At 32.8% G+C, this 14,486-nt stretch overlaps 1 protein-coding gene across 1 annotated transcript in view; it reads right to left on the bottom strand.

Annotated features, from left to right (window-relative positions):
- Positions 1-14,486, bottom strand: part of HCN1 (hyperpolarization activated cyclic nucleotide gated potassium channel 1) — a 437,668-nt gene that overhangs the window by 151,997 nt on the left and 271,185 nt on the right. The window contains exon 4 of the mRNA XM_033179509.1: positions 1,492-1,710. Within this exon, the coding sequence (XP_033035400.1) occupies positions 1,492-1,710 (219 nt within the window). The remainder of the gene's footprint in view (positions 1-1,491; positions 1,711-14,486) is intronic.

The following is a 14,486-nucleotide window of genomic DNA, read 5'->3' as shown; positions in this document are numbered from 1 at the left end:
ATCTATGATTCCATAAGTGAATACACTGAGTTTCCAAGTTAAAGTTGGCTAATATAGGATATTTAAAAACATAAACTTTGTGAACTTATTTAATATGCAATAAAATGCTAATCACTGTAATCCTGGAAGTTGAAGATTTGTTTTCTTATTGAGAAAATGTATAGCAATGAGGCAGACCAAAAAAAAAAAAAAAAAAAAGAGGTGTGAAAGGGACATTTTTATTAAAAGCAACATAAAATGAAAGAAAAACAACAGTGCAAGAGAAACATCAGATATAACATGATATAGTCTTATCTTAAATCTCCATAAAATTAGCCCAAATTCCTTTAAGTATCTAATTCTTAAATTCACCATTGTATACAGTCTCTTGTTCCTTACTATGTTGTTATTTTTAATTCATTGGGAGACTATTTAAAAATGAACCTCAAAGCAAGTTTTGTGGTTTATCTTTTCATTACTTCAGTAATAAAATGCCAGCTTGCTCACTGTAATAGCTGGTGGCAGTGTAATTATATTCAAGGGAAATATCTAGGTTTCTGTTCTCGTATTGTGTGATTATAGTGTTGAAAACTTCTGTAAATAAAGCAGTAACTAAAAACTTCTTTGGCATTTTGAAGATAATTCTGAAACTAAGTTGTTATCACTCACCAAGAGAAATATTCTAGAACCACTTTAATCATTACTTTCAGAAATGCTCTTTGGCAAGGTGCATGACTCTGTCAGGATCAACAAAGCCCCTACATTACATATTGTTCCATTAATTTAAAATATTCTTATTTATCTGTCAGAAAGCTACTGATGTTTGGTCAAGAATATTAGTATGGTCCAAATACCCTGTATTTAGCCCTAGCCAAAGAAATTCTTCATGTGAAAAAAAAAATAAAATCCAATGAACAAATCATTACCTATATTTACTTTTTCTCTCTCTTTTGAGAAAAGTTTAGAGCAGCAATCATTTTAATTAGCACATTGAGCATAAGAATGGATCATAGCAGTTGCTATATCCAGTTTTAAGACTGGAGAGTGTGGCGACTTATCTACATATACAGGTAATATATGCTCAGCTAAGCATATGGATTGTAATATAAATTATGATTATAGATGAGGGGGGTACAGAGGGACATGTACAATAGCTGCCTGTCTCCACTTAATCAACTAAAATTTTTCTAACACATACGAGAGAAGGTTTATTTTAACTATTGAAATATGATAGAATATGAGCCATGATAACATATTCTATCAGCTTTTTACATTTTGAAATATGTAACTATTTTTTTCTGTAGATGCAAAGTCACATTTTAAAAACTATTATTCAAAAGACAAATGAGAAACAACCTCAAAATATCAAAGAAGATTGTGTGTTTTTACTTTAAACATTTTATCTCATTTTTTTTTTTCATAGAGGAGATAGTGTAGTTATCTTGAAAACAATTCAATCTACTGGTTCAGGTTAGCTGGTTAAATACATTGGAGATAAATAAAACAAATTACCTTCTCTTGATACTGTCGCCTCGAAGAATCCAGAGACTGGATTAAAGCAGTGGCATGGCCGACAAACATGGCATAGCAGGTGGCCCCAACGATCATGCTCAGCATGGTAATCCAGAGGTCAGACATGCTGACTGGGGCTTGGGCTCCATACCCAATGCACAGCATGTGACTCATAGCTTTGAAGAGTGCATATGAATACTGCTTTCCCCAAGAATCATTCTGGAACATAACAGAAAAAGAAAACTGACTGAGCCATTAGGATGGCAGAATGAAAAGTGAGAATGATCTGTACACAGAAGCATGATAAAATACTGAATACTGGAAAAATCCTTACAATGGAGCATTTACAAATGTACTTCTCATTAATTGTGAATTAAATGATGATGTTTTTCAAATATTTCCTACTATGATGAAGTGGAAACAGTCTGCTGTTACTTACATGCACTCTTTGTCAGTTTTAAGTTTGCTGTTTTTAAAACTAAAATTCCTTTTGGGACAATGGTATGCCATGTAATAATGACAAGAATGAATGCTTTAAGGTTTCCAGGAAATGTGGTCAAATAGTATTAATAATATATTTGTAAGCTATGAAATGCAGCAGATAGTATGACACATATAGGCCAAAGTATAGACATTTTTATCAAAACCATGAAGTTCAGATTTTAAAAATCCATATTGATATAGCTGTATAATCCTTAACACTATAATTTTTCTAAATAAACATTTAAACAAATATATATTGGAAACACAGGTCTGATAGGTAAATGGAAAGACTTCCTTGAAGCCCTCACTCAAAGTGACATACATTGTAATCTGTGTCAGGATTGAAGACGGCTGAATCTTGTTGGTTTTTTATAAAATAATAAAATGAAATAGGCAAAAGAACATCTTGGCTTATGTCCTGGGGAAAAAAAAAATAGGAAATGCTGATTTCTGAGATGACTTATTAGTTGTAACTTCTGATGTCATTTCAAAACAATTGCAAGCTCAATTTTTTAAAAACGCTGTTCAATGTATCTTATCTAACTTTTATTAAAATATAAATTATTTTTTGGATAAATTTTATTGAACTCCATAATTCAAGTATTACACAATTTATAAGAGCCAGAGCAAAATGAAAATGATTTCAAAATGCAAGAAAAAAAAAGTTGTTAAATATAATAAAATATAAAGATTTTTCCTTTAAAACTATTTTATTATTTATAAAACCTAATGTGATAACAGTGATAAATGAGTAACAATATAAACTTACAAATTTTAAAAATTAATATTTTAATGTCATAATTACATGTAATACAATAAATAATACTGTATTAATGTGATATTTTGATCATAAAATTTTTCTGGCTTATTTTTCTGAAATCCATTTCTTAGATTATCAAAATTTATATAATTATCAACTTTATTTTCAGTGATTTCATTGACAATCACATCAGTTGCTCTTGGCTATTGCAAGATTACAAATAATTTTAAATATTTTTTAATTTAAAAATGATCTTTCTATTAATCCAAATGTTATTAAACCTATTACGGGTATTTTATAGGCTGTGAGATTAGGGTCAACTTCTGATAATTTATTTTAAAATACATATTTGAGTACATTTGGAGCTGATGATTTTCATAGAACAACTTTTCAATAAATATTTAACTCATCATGCCAATCAGTTTCATACTAATTTCACATAGAATTCAGTTTTTACATCTGAATTTATTTTTTAATTAAATTTTTTACTTTTAGGTAATTATAGATTTACATGTAAGTTATGAGAAGTAATAAAGAGAGATTCTATGTACTCTTCTCTCAGCTTCCCCAGAAGTAACATGCTGCAAACTATAGTATAGTTTCATAGCCAGGAAATTGACATTGTTATAATGTACTCATCTCATTTATAGCTCACTAATTTAAGTGTACTCATTTGTGTGCCTATATGTATGTGTATATTTACTTCTATGCAATTTTGTCACATGTGTAGGTTCATGTATTTATTACCACAGTAAAGACATAGAACAATTCCATCACAAAGGTCACATATACTGCCTTTTATTGAATTGAATGTTAAATTTAAATGTATGCAATGATGTTTTAGTGTTTCTTCTGATATTTTTTGTAACTTGTCAAGGCTGTGCAAAAAACTGAAAGTAGTTTCAAGATTTGCATATAATTCAAAATGCCTGTTTATATATTGTATTGCTATATTTTTAGTTACAAAGAAAGTTTAATTTAAAAATTATCTTCCTTGTTAATAATTGGTTTAATTTAAAACTTCATATAAAAGTAGTGTTATTTTCCATCAAATGCAAGCCTTCAATTTAATTTGTATTTCTAAGTTTATGGACATCTGCTGTGCAATTTTGCAGCTGCTTTCAAAACTGGAAATTGTAAATGCTGAAGAATTCTAATGACTTTCTAAAGTGCTTACTGCTGTGCCCATGTGTAACATTTATTTTGTAATAATTTATGTACAAGGTTTACTGCCTGAGTACCATGGGTATTGTCTTGGAATTTACGTGGGAGATTTAAAATTAAAATAGATACTACAGGGATGGTCCCTTGGGACTGATGAGCGAGCTGTCTACTTACCATGGGTGTTCTCCCTGCCTGCATGGGTAGCCACTTTCATCTCCCACGACTGCCTTTGTTGCTGCTGCTTCTCCTGCTGCTACAGATAGTCACTCCTAATCTGGGCCTAGTCCTGGTTTGGCCACATCAGGGACACATAGCATCCAGACTGCTGAGTCATGCACATGCCTCCTTGCTGCTAGGCCAATTGCATGTCTCCTGTGCCTACAGGCTTGAATCTGTGTGTGTGCTGCTGCCATCCTGCAGTTCTGCTGCTCATGTTCACACCCTGTTGTCCCAGTGGACTTCACTTACAAAACATCAGTTCAAAGATAAAATTATTAAGAGTTTCAAGATGGCAGGAGCAGAACTTTAAACCAAGCACAGGGTTCTTTTGATAGTGAGGGACCCTGTGCAACTTCAAGGTCACATATCAATGAAGCCAAACCTTCATTTGTGAAATTAACTCTTAAATTATCATAAACTTTTCAAGCTATTTTGTTTTGAATACATATGGATAGTTTTGTTTGTTGTTAATGAGACTTTCCAACATCAAACTTGTAGATTTAAAAAATAGAACAGAAGATTTAAAAGCCCAGTCTTATAAACCTTGGAACTGCACATAGCTGCTAAAAAATAAATAAAATAACTAACCCCATTTAGCTGAAAGGATTAAGGTTCTTAAAGTGAAATTCGCTGTTAATTAATTATAATAAAATTTCTGCTCATATTAAACTATAATCTCTATAAATGTATTTGCATACAAATAAAAAATAAAATTTAATTTTAACACAAGAAATTACTCATATGTCATAATATTTTAATATGTACAAAGTATAATAAACTCATGCAAAAACTCTTACTTTGGAGATTGAGCAAACTTACACTTTTTTATAAGTGAAAATGTATAATACTCAGAAATACATCTAAGATTTCCAAAATTCTAGATGGTCCATGAACAAGAAATGGAATATTTACATTTACTAAAATGTAAAATCTAATTTAAGATTTCCTTTCTCCACATAAGGGCACAGAAGAGGTATATTGTTAAAGCATCTTGATGTATTTAGATAAAATGGAAATAATAAAAAGTTCAATGGGGTGTCAAGTGGAGACTACACTTTAATTATATTGGTATTGCTTATTTCTCTGTGTATGAATGGAGGCAGGTTATGGAGCTGGAAAAGAAAATTTAATTCAGTTTTTCAAAATAATGCAGGTATGTCTATTTTCATTTATCTCACTAAAGACACAAAACACACACCTGCATATACATGCTCTTAAGTGACTTCAAATAAATATATATTAAAAATGTTTTCTTTTTTTTTTTTTTTTGAGATGCAGTTTCATTCTTGTTGCCCAGGCTGGAGTGCAATGACGCAATCTCAGCTCACTGCAACCTCCGCCTCCCAGGTTCAAGTGATTCTTTTGCCTCAGCCTTCCGAGTAGCTGGGATTAGTGCCACCATGACCAGGTAATTTTTGTATTTCTAGTAGAGATGGCATTTTACCATGTTGTTCATACTGGTCTTGAACTCCTCAAACTCAAATTCCACCACCTCAGATGATCCACCTGCCTTGGCCTCCTAAAGTGCTGGAATTACAGGCATGAGCCACTGTGCCCAGCCTAAAAATGCTTTCTTATTTTTCAAAATCATGAGCAACTTTTCTATTTCCCATTTTTCCAATGTTTCCATTCCTCTCTCTCCACCTGTATTTCCCAAAAATCAGGTACGGATTCTGCACCTTTCTCCATGCTCATAGGATCATTCTGTACCTTTCTCCATGCTCATATGATCACACACACACATGCACATACACACATCCATGATTCTGGCTTTTTTTCCCACAAAAATGAATCTTACTATATATGCTCTTACTATTGTTATCACATATAAAATGCCTCCAAATAATCTGTTGTTCATATAACTATGCAATAATTTGTTGATCATACCATTGTTAATTCAATTTACCCATTGTTCTCCAGCTTTTGCCACTACAAACTATTCTTTAATAAAAAACTTTATCCATGTATCTTTTCTTTCTATCAGTAAGACTCCCAAGAGTGTGATTGTTGATTCAAAGAGTAAGATCTTCGGTTTGATTTTAAAATATATTGCCAGATTGATTCAAAAGACAGTACCTTTTCCAAAACAATGTGTAAAAATATACTGTATCACTTTATACAGTGAGAAACAATAACCCATTGTTACTTTTACTAGCATTTCCCTAGCAAAGGAATTTGAGAAGGCATGCATGTATTTATTTACCAAATGGACTTGCTCATCTCTAATGAATTTTTTTCCTTATTAATTTGCAATGCCTCCTTGAAGACTGGATATCACCCTTTTAACTGATATGTGCTATAAATATTTATTCCTAATTTATCATTTGCCCATTGACCTTCCAATCATATAATTTTTCATATAAATATTTCAATTAGTTTATGTAGGAAAATTAAATCTGTAATTTCCTTGGCAGCTGCTGGATTTCTCATGATGATTCAAGAGGTATCTCTAAATAAGATTATTCTTATGTCCTGAATGCTTTTTCTGATTATTTTATTTTTTATATTTACTTATACTTACATATGTTACCTAGAGAAAGGTCTCTTTTTGTACATAGAAAAGTTCACATTTCCTTTATTCTAAACAAATAGATTGTCTTTTTTGCCAGTATATAACTTTTAATAAATCACCAGGTCTCCATATAGACAAAAATATTTCTTTTATTATATATTGTCTCTATAAAAATGGTATTTGTTTCTGGGCTCAATATTTTGTTTCACTGCTCTGTGTAGTCACTTTTATACTGAGTTTTAATTAAACAAAGTTTAATTAAACAAGGTCTTTGTTTAAAAAACAAGGACCCATCTCAATTCCAACAGGGGTTTAAACTGAACTACTATGTGAGGGAATTTGATTAAGAAAATGGGTCATGCAGGTAAAAATCCAAAACATGATGTTTGATGTGGAATAGAAGTATTTGGAGGCTGAGAAAAGTTACCAAACCCCATAGTATGTGTGTGTACATATATAAAATTTTAGCCAGTCTAAATTGTAGAGAAGAAATAGGAGAGAATAGGGAACATACCAGGAAACACAGTGATAACCAGAGTCTGAGTCCTTAAAATACTTTCAATACAAAACGGGAAGACAATAAAAAATTTTGAGCAGAGAATGATATGATCTAAACTGTATTTTAGGAAGATTGATCAGGCAGAATTGTAGAGTGCTGATTCTTAACTAAAGATGACTTTACCACTTAGGAGACATACAGCAACATACAACATCCGCAGACATTTTAGTTTTCACAACTGGCAGATATTTAAAGGGGAGAGGCCAGTGATGCTGTTAAAATTCTGCAGTTCAGAGGAGACTCCCTCTCCTGCCTCACAGCCAAAAATTGGATGGTCCAAAATAACAGCTGTGGTGAGCCTGAAAAATCCTTAGGTAGAGGAAGGATGTAATAAGGACCAAATACAGGTCAGTATAAATGTTATTACAAGTTTAAGAGAAGTGAAATGAGAACTTAAGTAATATAAAAGTATAAAGCAACAACAATAACAATTTTGAGAAGATAGTATCTACAGAATGTAGAATATTAGGGATTCATGGAAAATTCAGAAAGATCAATGAAATGTAGGCTTTCTCTCTCTCTCCCCCTTCCTATTTCTCTTTCTTTTCTTCCTTCCTCTCTTTCTTTCCTTTCTTTCTTTCTTCTTTCTTTCATTCTCTTTCTTTCTTTCTTCTTTTTCTTTCTTTCTCTTTCTTTATTTTTCTTTCTTTTCTTTTTCTTTTTTATTTCCCTCTTTTCTTTTCTCCTTCCTTCCTTCCTTCTGTCCTTCCTTCCTGCCTGCCTTCCTTCCTTCCTTCCTTCCTTCTTTTCCCTTCCTTCCTCTCCTTTTCTCTTCTTTCCCTCCTCGCGTGCCTGCCTTCCTTCCTTCCTTCCTTCCTTCCCTCCTTCTCTCTTTCTCTTTTCTTTCTTTTCTTCTTTCTTTCTCTCTCTCTCTCTTTCATCTCACTCTTTTATGCAAGCTGGAGTGCAGTGGCATAACCATAACTCACTGTAACCTCAAATCCCTGGGCTCTAGCAATCCCATATCAGCCTTCTGACTAGCTGGGAATATAAGCATAAGCCACTGCACCTGGTCCTTAGGCTATTCTTCATAAGAGCAAATGATCAGGCATAAGGATCTTCTCTGTTACTATACAAGGCCAATATTGCTTTCTTTAGACACTGAATTTTGTCTACACATATTGCTTGTGTTTGCAAGCACCAAGTGAACCATAACAAAGGAAAGTGAGCATTTAAGTAGCAGATTCTGAGGCTGGTGTTAAAAGAATTCCAAGTAGAGGAATGATATCCTAACCCCTCCCCCACCATACCTACATACCATTAAAATCCCAGGAACAAAGGGCTTGTATTAGTCCATTCTCATGCTGCTAATAAAGATATACCTGAGACTGCGTAATTTATAAAGGAAAATGGTTTAATTGACTCAGTTCAGCATGGCTGGGGATGCCTCAGGAAACAACCATGGCAAAAGGGGAAGCAAACACATCCTTCTTTACAGGGCGGCAGGAAAGAGAAATGCCGAGCAAAAGGGAAAAAGGTCCCTTGTGAAACCATCAGATCTAGAGAGAACTCACTCACTATCATGAGAATAGCAACATGGGGATAACTCACCCACCATGATTCAACCCACAGGCTTCCTCCCACGACATGTGGGGATTATGAGAACTACAAGTCAAGATGAGATTTGGGTGGAGACACAGCCAAACCATATCAGGGCTCAAGGAGAAAAAAATAGATTGACTATGATAAAACACACACAAAATGTTATCCTTATAAGCAGTATGATGATAAATCAGGTACATAGTTCTAAACTGTTCAAAGCACCAATTATTATGGCAAACTAGTTTAATCATGAGTACTATTCTTACCATCGTTTGACAAATAATGACACTGAAGCAGAGAATCTAACTGACTTGCCCAGGATTAAAAGTTTGTAAGTGGAAGATTTAGTGTTTTCAATCCATGTAGTCTCCTTCTAGGGACCACAGTATTATTACATTATATTGCTCTCATTTTTATAAGCCTACAAAAATCATAGGTTCCCATCTCCCCCCCACCCCCGCTTTGGGCATCCTGTTTGCCTTATTTTAATCTACTACTATTGAATAATGGCTTGAATGGGAGATTTAGGCTATCATCTGAGAAAGTTTTGTGAAAATCTAGGAATGTTTGTAATCCCATTCTGCTTTTTTTCTTGTGTTACATGGCTATTCCTTTTTCATCTTGCAAAGATGACTCTATTATATTATATTTTAGTCTACATCAATAATATGGTATTATACATGAATGGGAGACTGTATACTCAAAGTGCTTTACCATACAGTCCAAATATACCCAATTTCATATGATCTGAATCCTATAGACAATAAGCAAATAAGATATAAGTGAACTGTTTCAATTGAGGTTTATCTTGCTTTCATTTTAGGTAACAATGTACCAACAAATTGTTCCTTTTAGATTATATTTTTGTTATTCAAAGTGTTCATTGAGTTAATCACTTCACTGAGGCATCACTGAAAATAATTATTTTTTTGACGAAAAGACATTGAGTCAAGTAATGGGAACATAGTAAGTACCTTTGCTTATTCCACGTGAGAACTTTCTCTCAGTAATAATGCATTTTGAGCTTTCTTTAGGCTTGAATGAAAATACTATCTAGTCATCCTGTCCATATTATTACTAAATTTGGGAAGTCAGGGTGAAAGGCTATTTCCAAAAAAAAATAAAAAAAGAAAAGAAAAAAAAAAAAGAAAAAGGAATGTTTATTCTCCAGTGTCCTAGGCCTCCTGACATAATATATTCAATTCAAGTTAGCCACTCAGTAGCCTGCTATGGGAACAAAAGCTCTCCAGTCCATTACCTTTCACATGAGCTGAAATTTATTTAATTTAGGGGGCCAAAACTTTCCATTATTGGATATCAGAATTAATTTTTCTTTATTATTTGCAAGCAAATACAAGTATAAATGTGTCAGGCAGGTAAAATCTTAGGAAAATCTGAAATATGGCACTCAGAGACTCTGAAGTGCACAAACCAACTGCTAAAATATTGAAGAATCAATTGGATAATAAAGAGGTGAAATTAGAAAGCCACCAGTAGAGTATAAATTCTGCAGAACTAGGCTACAAAATGTTGATCAGTGTGTCTATATTTTTCCTGCAGTCATTGCATAAAGATATAACTTTTATCAATTTTGGAAATGCCAATCAGATAGAAAGTTGCATTTAAAAGTTCTTAAGGAAAATAATATAGTGTATCATAATTCATTTGCAGTTATAAGAAGTATAACAGGTCATCAGTTTCAAAAAGAGTGTGTTTACTTGAATACACCATAATTTTATTATCTGTATACAGTTGGTCTTTGAACAATGCAGGTGTTAAGGATGCCAACCCTGGGCATGGAATGACTTTAGACTTAATTAATCAATTAATTAAGTATTTAGAGACAGGGTCTTGCTCTCTTCTCTAGGTTGAAGTACATTGTCACTGCAGTTGGAACTTCTAGGCTCAAGTGACCCTCCTGCTTCAACCTCCCGAGTAGCCAGGACTATACACGTGCACCACCATGACCAGCTTATGTTTACAATTTTTATAGAGATAAGGTCTTGCTATGCTGCTGAAGCTGGTTTCACACTCCTGGCTTGAAGCAATCTTCGTGGCTCTGCCTCCCAAAGTGCTGGGATTATAGGCTTGGGCCACCTTGCCCGGCTTATTTTTCTTATATTTAGTGCTATGATCTGCATAAAAACATGTGTACCTCTGATAACAACCCTTTGCCTTATAAGAGGGTTCAGTTTTTAACAGTAAAATACAGAATTATTGCATAACTAAATTGTTGTTGCCATGAAGAGTGATGTCTGATTATTTTGAGAGCTCATTCTCAACTTGTTCCGTGGTCAACTAATCTCTTAAGTTCTAAGTGTACTATTTTTTGCTTCAAGAATGATGATAAAATACAAAATTTGCATTAAGTAGTCTTATAAATTAAAATTTAGTGATGCTTGATATCACAGATTTTTTCTCATATTTTCTTTGGCATTGGTACATTATTTTAAAATAAAAATTAAACAAATCAATGCTTTATTTTAAATTTGACTTGTTCATTCATCCAATTTTTTTATACTAAGAGTTCATTACTGCTATTTATAAAACAGGCCCCAAATTTGACATTACTTAAATATTTTAAGGGTGATGTTTCAATTACAATTAGCTTTTCAAGCAAATCAAGTATTTCCATGGGGTACCTCTTTGTTAATATAAATAAATATAAGCAAATATATTTTACATATGTTTATATATAAGTATTAATAAATATATTTTATGTGTATGCATGCATATATGCATTAATATAAAGTCACCATAGAAGAAATCAGCATACACTGAGGACTTATTTATTGCAAGGTACATCATTTCATTGCTCTTAACATTCTTGAAATCTAACTAGATATTGTTATTATGGATAGGAAATGCAAACGTTGGAAAAATTAAATAACTTGCTTTAGTTGACACACTTGTTGGTGCCACATCTGGAATTCAATAACAGATTTGTCTGAACCACACTATAAACTCTCTTCATTCAAAAGACCATGGCCATTTATGTCATAACCATTTATATAGTAAAATTCATAATAATTATAACATAGGATATTCAGGCATTTTCAGAACATAACCATAACAGAGAAATTCTTTAAACTATGTTTCTTCTCAACCACCAAAAGAGAATCTCTATTATATCTTAAGGACATTTAGAGAAAAATTATCTAAGGCTTTTCATTAGAAAAAAACACTGAGGTAAAATTTCCTGGAGAGTGTAAGGTCAGTGAAGATAGTTTGACCTTAAAATTGTACTTCAGTTTTATATTTTCCTATTAAGTCAAAATCTTTCCACCTAACCCCAAAGCCTGGGGTTGCTTGATGCAATCTGTACAGTTATCTGATAGGAACAGTCCTCTGGAAGAAAATCCTTGCCCGAGGCTCGGAGCTCCAGAGTAGGAAAGGTGCAGATGGCACAGGGTGACAGGTTCAGTCTGAAACACTAATCGATACTGTGTGCTTTCACTCAACACCTGGACAAAGCAAAATAAGTACAATCATGCACCACATAATGATGTTTCAGTTAATGATGGACTGCACATTCAGCAGTGGTCTTATAAGAAGATGATAACGGAGTCGAAAAATTCCTATCTCCTAGTGACCCTGTAGCTATCATAATGTCGTAGCATAATGCGTCACTCATCTGCTTGTGGCAATGTGGTGTCTGTTTTTTTTTTTTTTTTCTACCTGGATTTACTACTGGGTTGGGATTCCCACTACCAGACATAAGAAAGGATGGTAAAATAAAATAAAATAAAATAAAATAAAATAGTGGCACACTAAATATTTTTTATGGTAGACTGACTTTTATCCATGAATTCATAGAAAGTTAGAATTGTAAGGGATCTGTACAATTTATCCTTTTTATAAGCACACTGAATTTCAGAATCTCCATGATTACAAGATCAAAATACATAAATAAACAAATAATTAAATATATTCAGATTACTCAACTTTATTCAAATCTAGTATGTAAGGAATAATACATCTTAAGGTCATGGAAAACATTAAGCTACTTGCCCAAGGTCTGATCTGGTTTGTCTAAGAATTAAAAAAAAAAAAAAAAACAAAAACAAAACAAATAAAAAATACAAACTCATGTCTGATGTGCTTGCAAGTATTATTTTCATTATATTTGCATAATCATAATACTTACCATAACACAACTAACAATAGCAGAAACATGAGTACAGTTTACATAGATCTCTTACAAGAAACTTATTAGACATGGTGATTATCATAAAAGCCTTGTGGTAGCAAGAACAGTCTTTATTATCTTCGTTTTACTGATGTGGATAAAGTTCAGAGTTTCATTAAGTAGCCTGTTGGGTCATGATAGGTAGCAGCATCTCTCTACTGGATCTCTAGGCTGCTGATTGTGGATATAGTGCTTGCAAATCTAATTATTATTGTAATATATTTGGTAAAATGATGAAGATACTATGATCTGTATTGCCCAATATTTCCATAGAGTTATCTATTTCAGGCAAAAGTACTCTTATGAGATCTGTATCTAATCAAATTATATAGAGAACCATTCTCCCATGCCAAAGTTATTTTAATGACACATTTAGAACATGAATGACATCAGTTAAAACTACTGCCTTACTGTATTAAAAAAGTATTTTTAAAAGTCATATTCTTATTTACAGCTAAGTTATAATTACATAACTCAGCAACAATGTATGTTTCTCAACTCTAAAGGCATGACATTAAATTGCAAACAAATAAATAAAGCTTCAATTATGAGTAATGCTAGACCTTTGTTTATTGACTACGAAATATAACAAGATAAGTCAAGGAAATCCCCTGCTGTGTAAGGCTGTGTAAAAAGGCACAAAGTATTAAGCACTTAAAGCTATTTTTAGAAGCCTAACTCCCAACTTAACTCTTATCCTATGTTGCATATTCAGTGTGTTCTTAGTATGAAAGGCTTCTGGGTCAGTTACCCATCTGAGAGAACATTTAGCATTGACATCTAAATCCACACAAGCTGTATACAAGTGTAAGTTTTATAATGTGTAGACTCCTTGATCTCACAGAGAACTTCACAGAGAATTCAACTACCAAACAGTATTTAAGAGAGGCAAAACACAACTTCTTAGATCAACATAATCAAGTTAAATACCCTTTTACTCATAATGGTTAAATCCCTAGAGAATCACTTGTCTCTGATAAATCAATTCTCCACTCACATTACATTTGAGTTCCTCTGTGTGTGTACATTGGGGTGAGGGCATGAGGAAGGGTGGGGGAGAGAGACAGAGAGACACAGAGATACAGATTTCTTTTCAAGGCCCAGATTATTCTCTCTGGGGCATATCTCTCAATTCAGATGTAAATTGATTTGGAAATCTGTTAGCAAACAAGCACAGAGAAAAGAGTATTTGAAACAATCTGTTTTATTTTCCCTCTCTCTCTCTCTTCTAACTTCTGTTTTTTTGTTTTTTATTTTACCCAGTTACAAGACTAAAACAATGGTGATTCAGGCATAATTCCTATTTCTGATGAGCTCCCTTCAATGATCTCAAATCAGGAAAAAATGCATATTCAACCATAGTATTACTACCCAACAAAAATAAAGTGAAGCAGGGCCTCTTTAAAATTGAGTGCATTGCATTTGAAATCATGTTCATGAGGATATTCTAGCTATTTTTTATGGCATAGAGAAGAAAATGAAGGTTATATTACCTTTAGGAAATAAGTCATTTTTACTGCATTTCTGAATGATAAAAATATAAAGAAAAAGACAAATGTAATATTAT

Source organism: Trachypithecus francoisi, unplaced genomic scaffold, assembly GCF_009764315.1.
Source record: "Trachypithecus francoisi isolate TF-2019V2 unplaced genomic scaffold, Tfra_2.0 Lachesis_group2, whole genome shotgun sequence".
Classification (NCBI taxonomy): domain Eukaryota; kingdom Metazoa; phylum Chordata; class Mammalia; order Primates; family Cercopithecidae; genus Trachypithecus; species Trachypithecus francoisi.
Note: the sequence above shows the minus strand (reverse complement) of the source record. Positions and strands in the feature narration are given on the sequence as shown.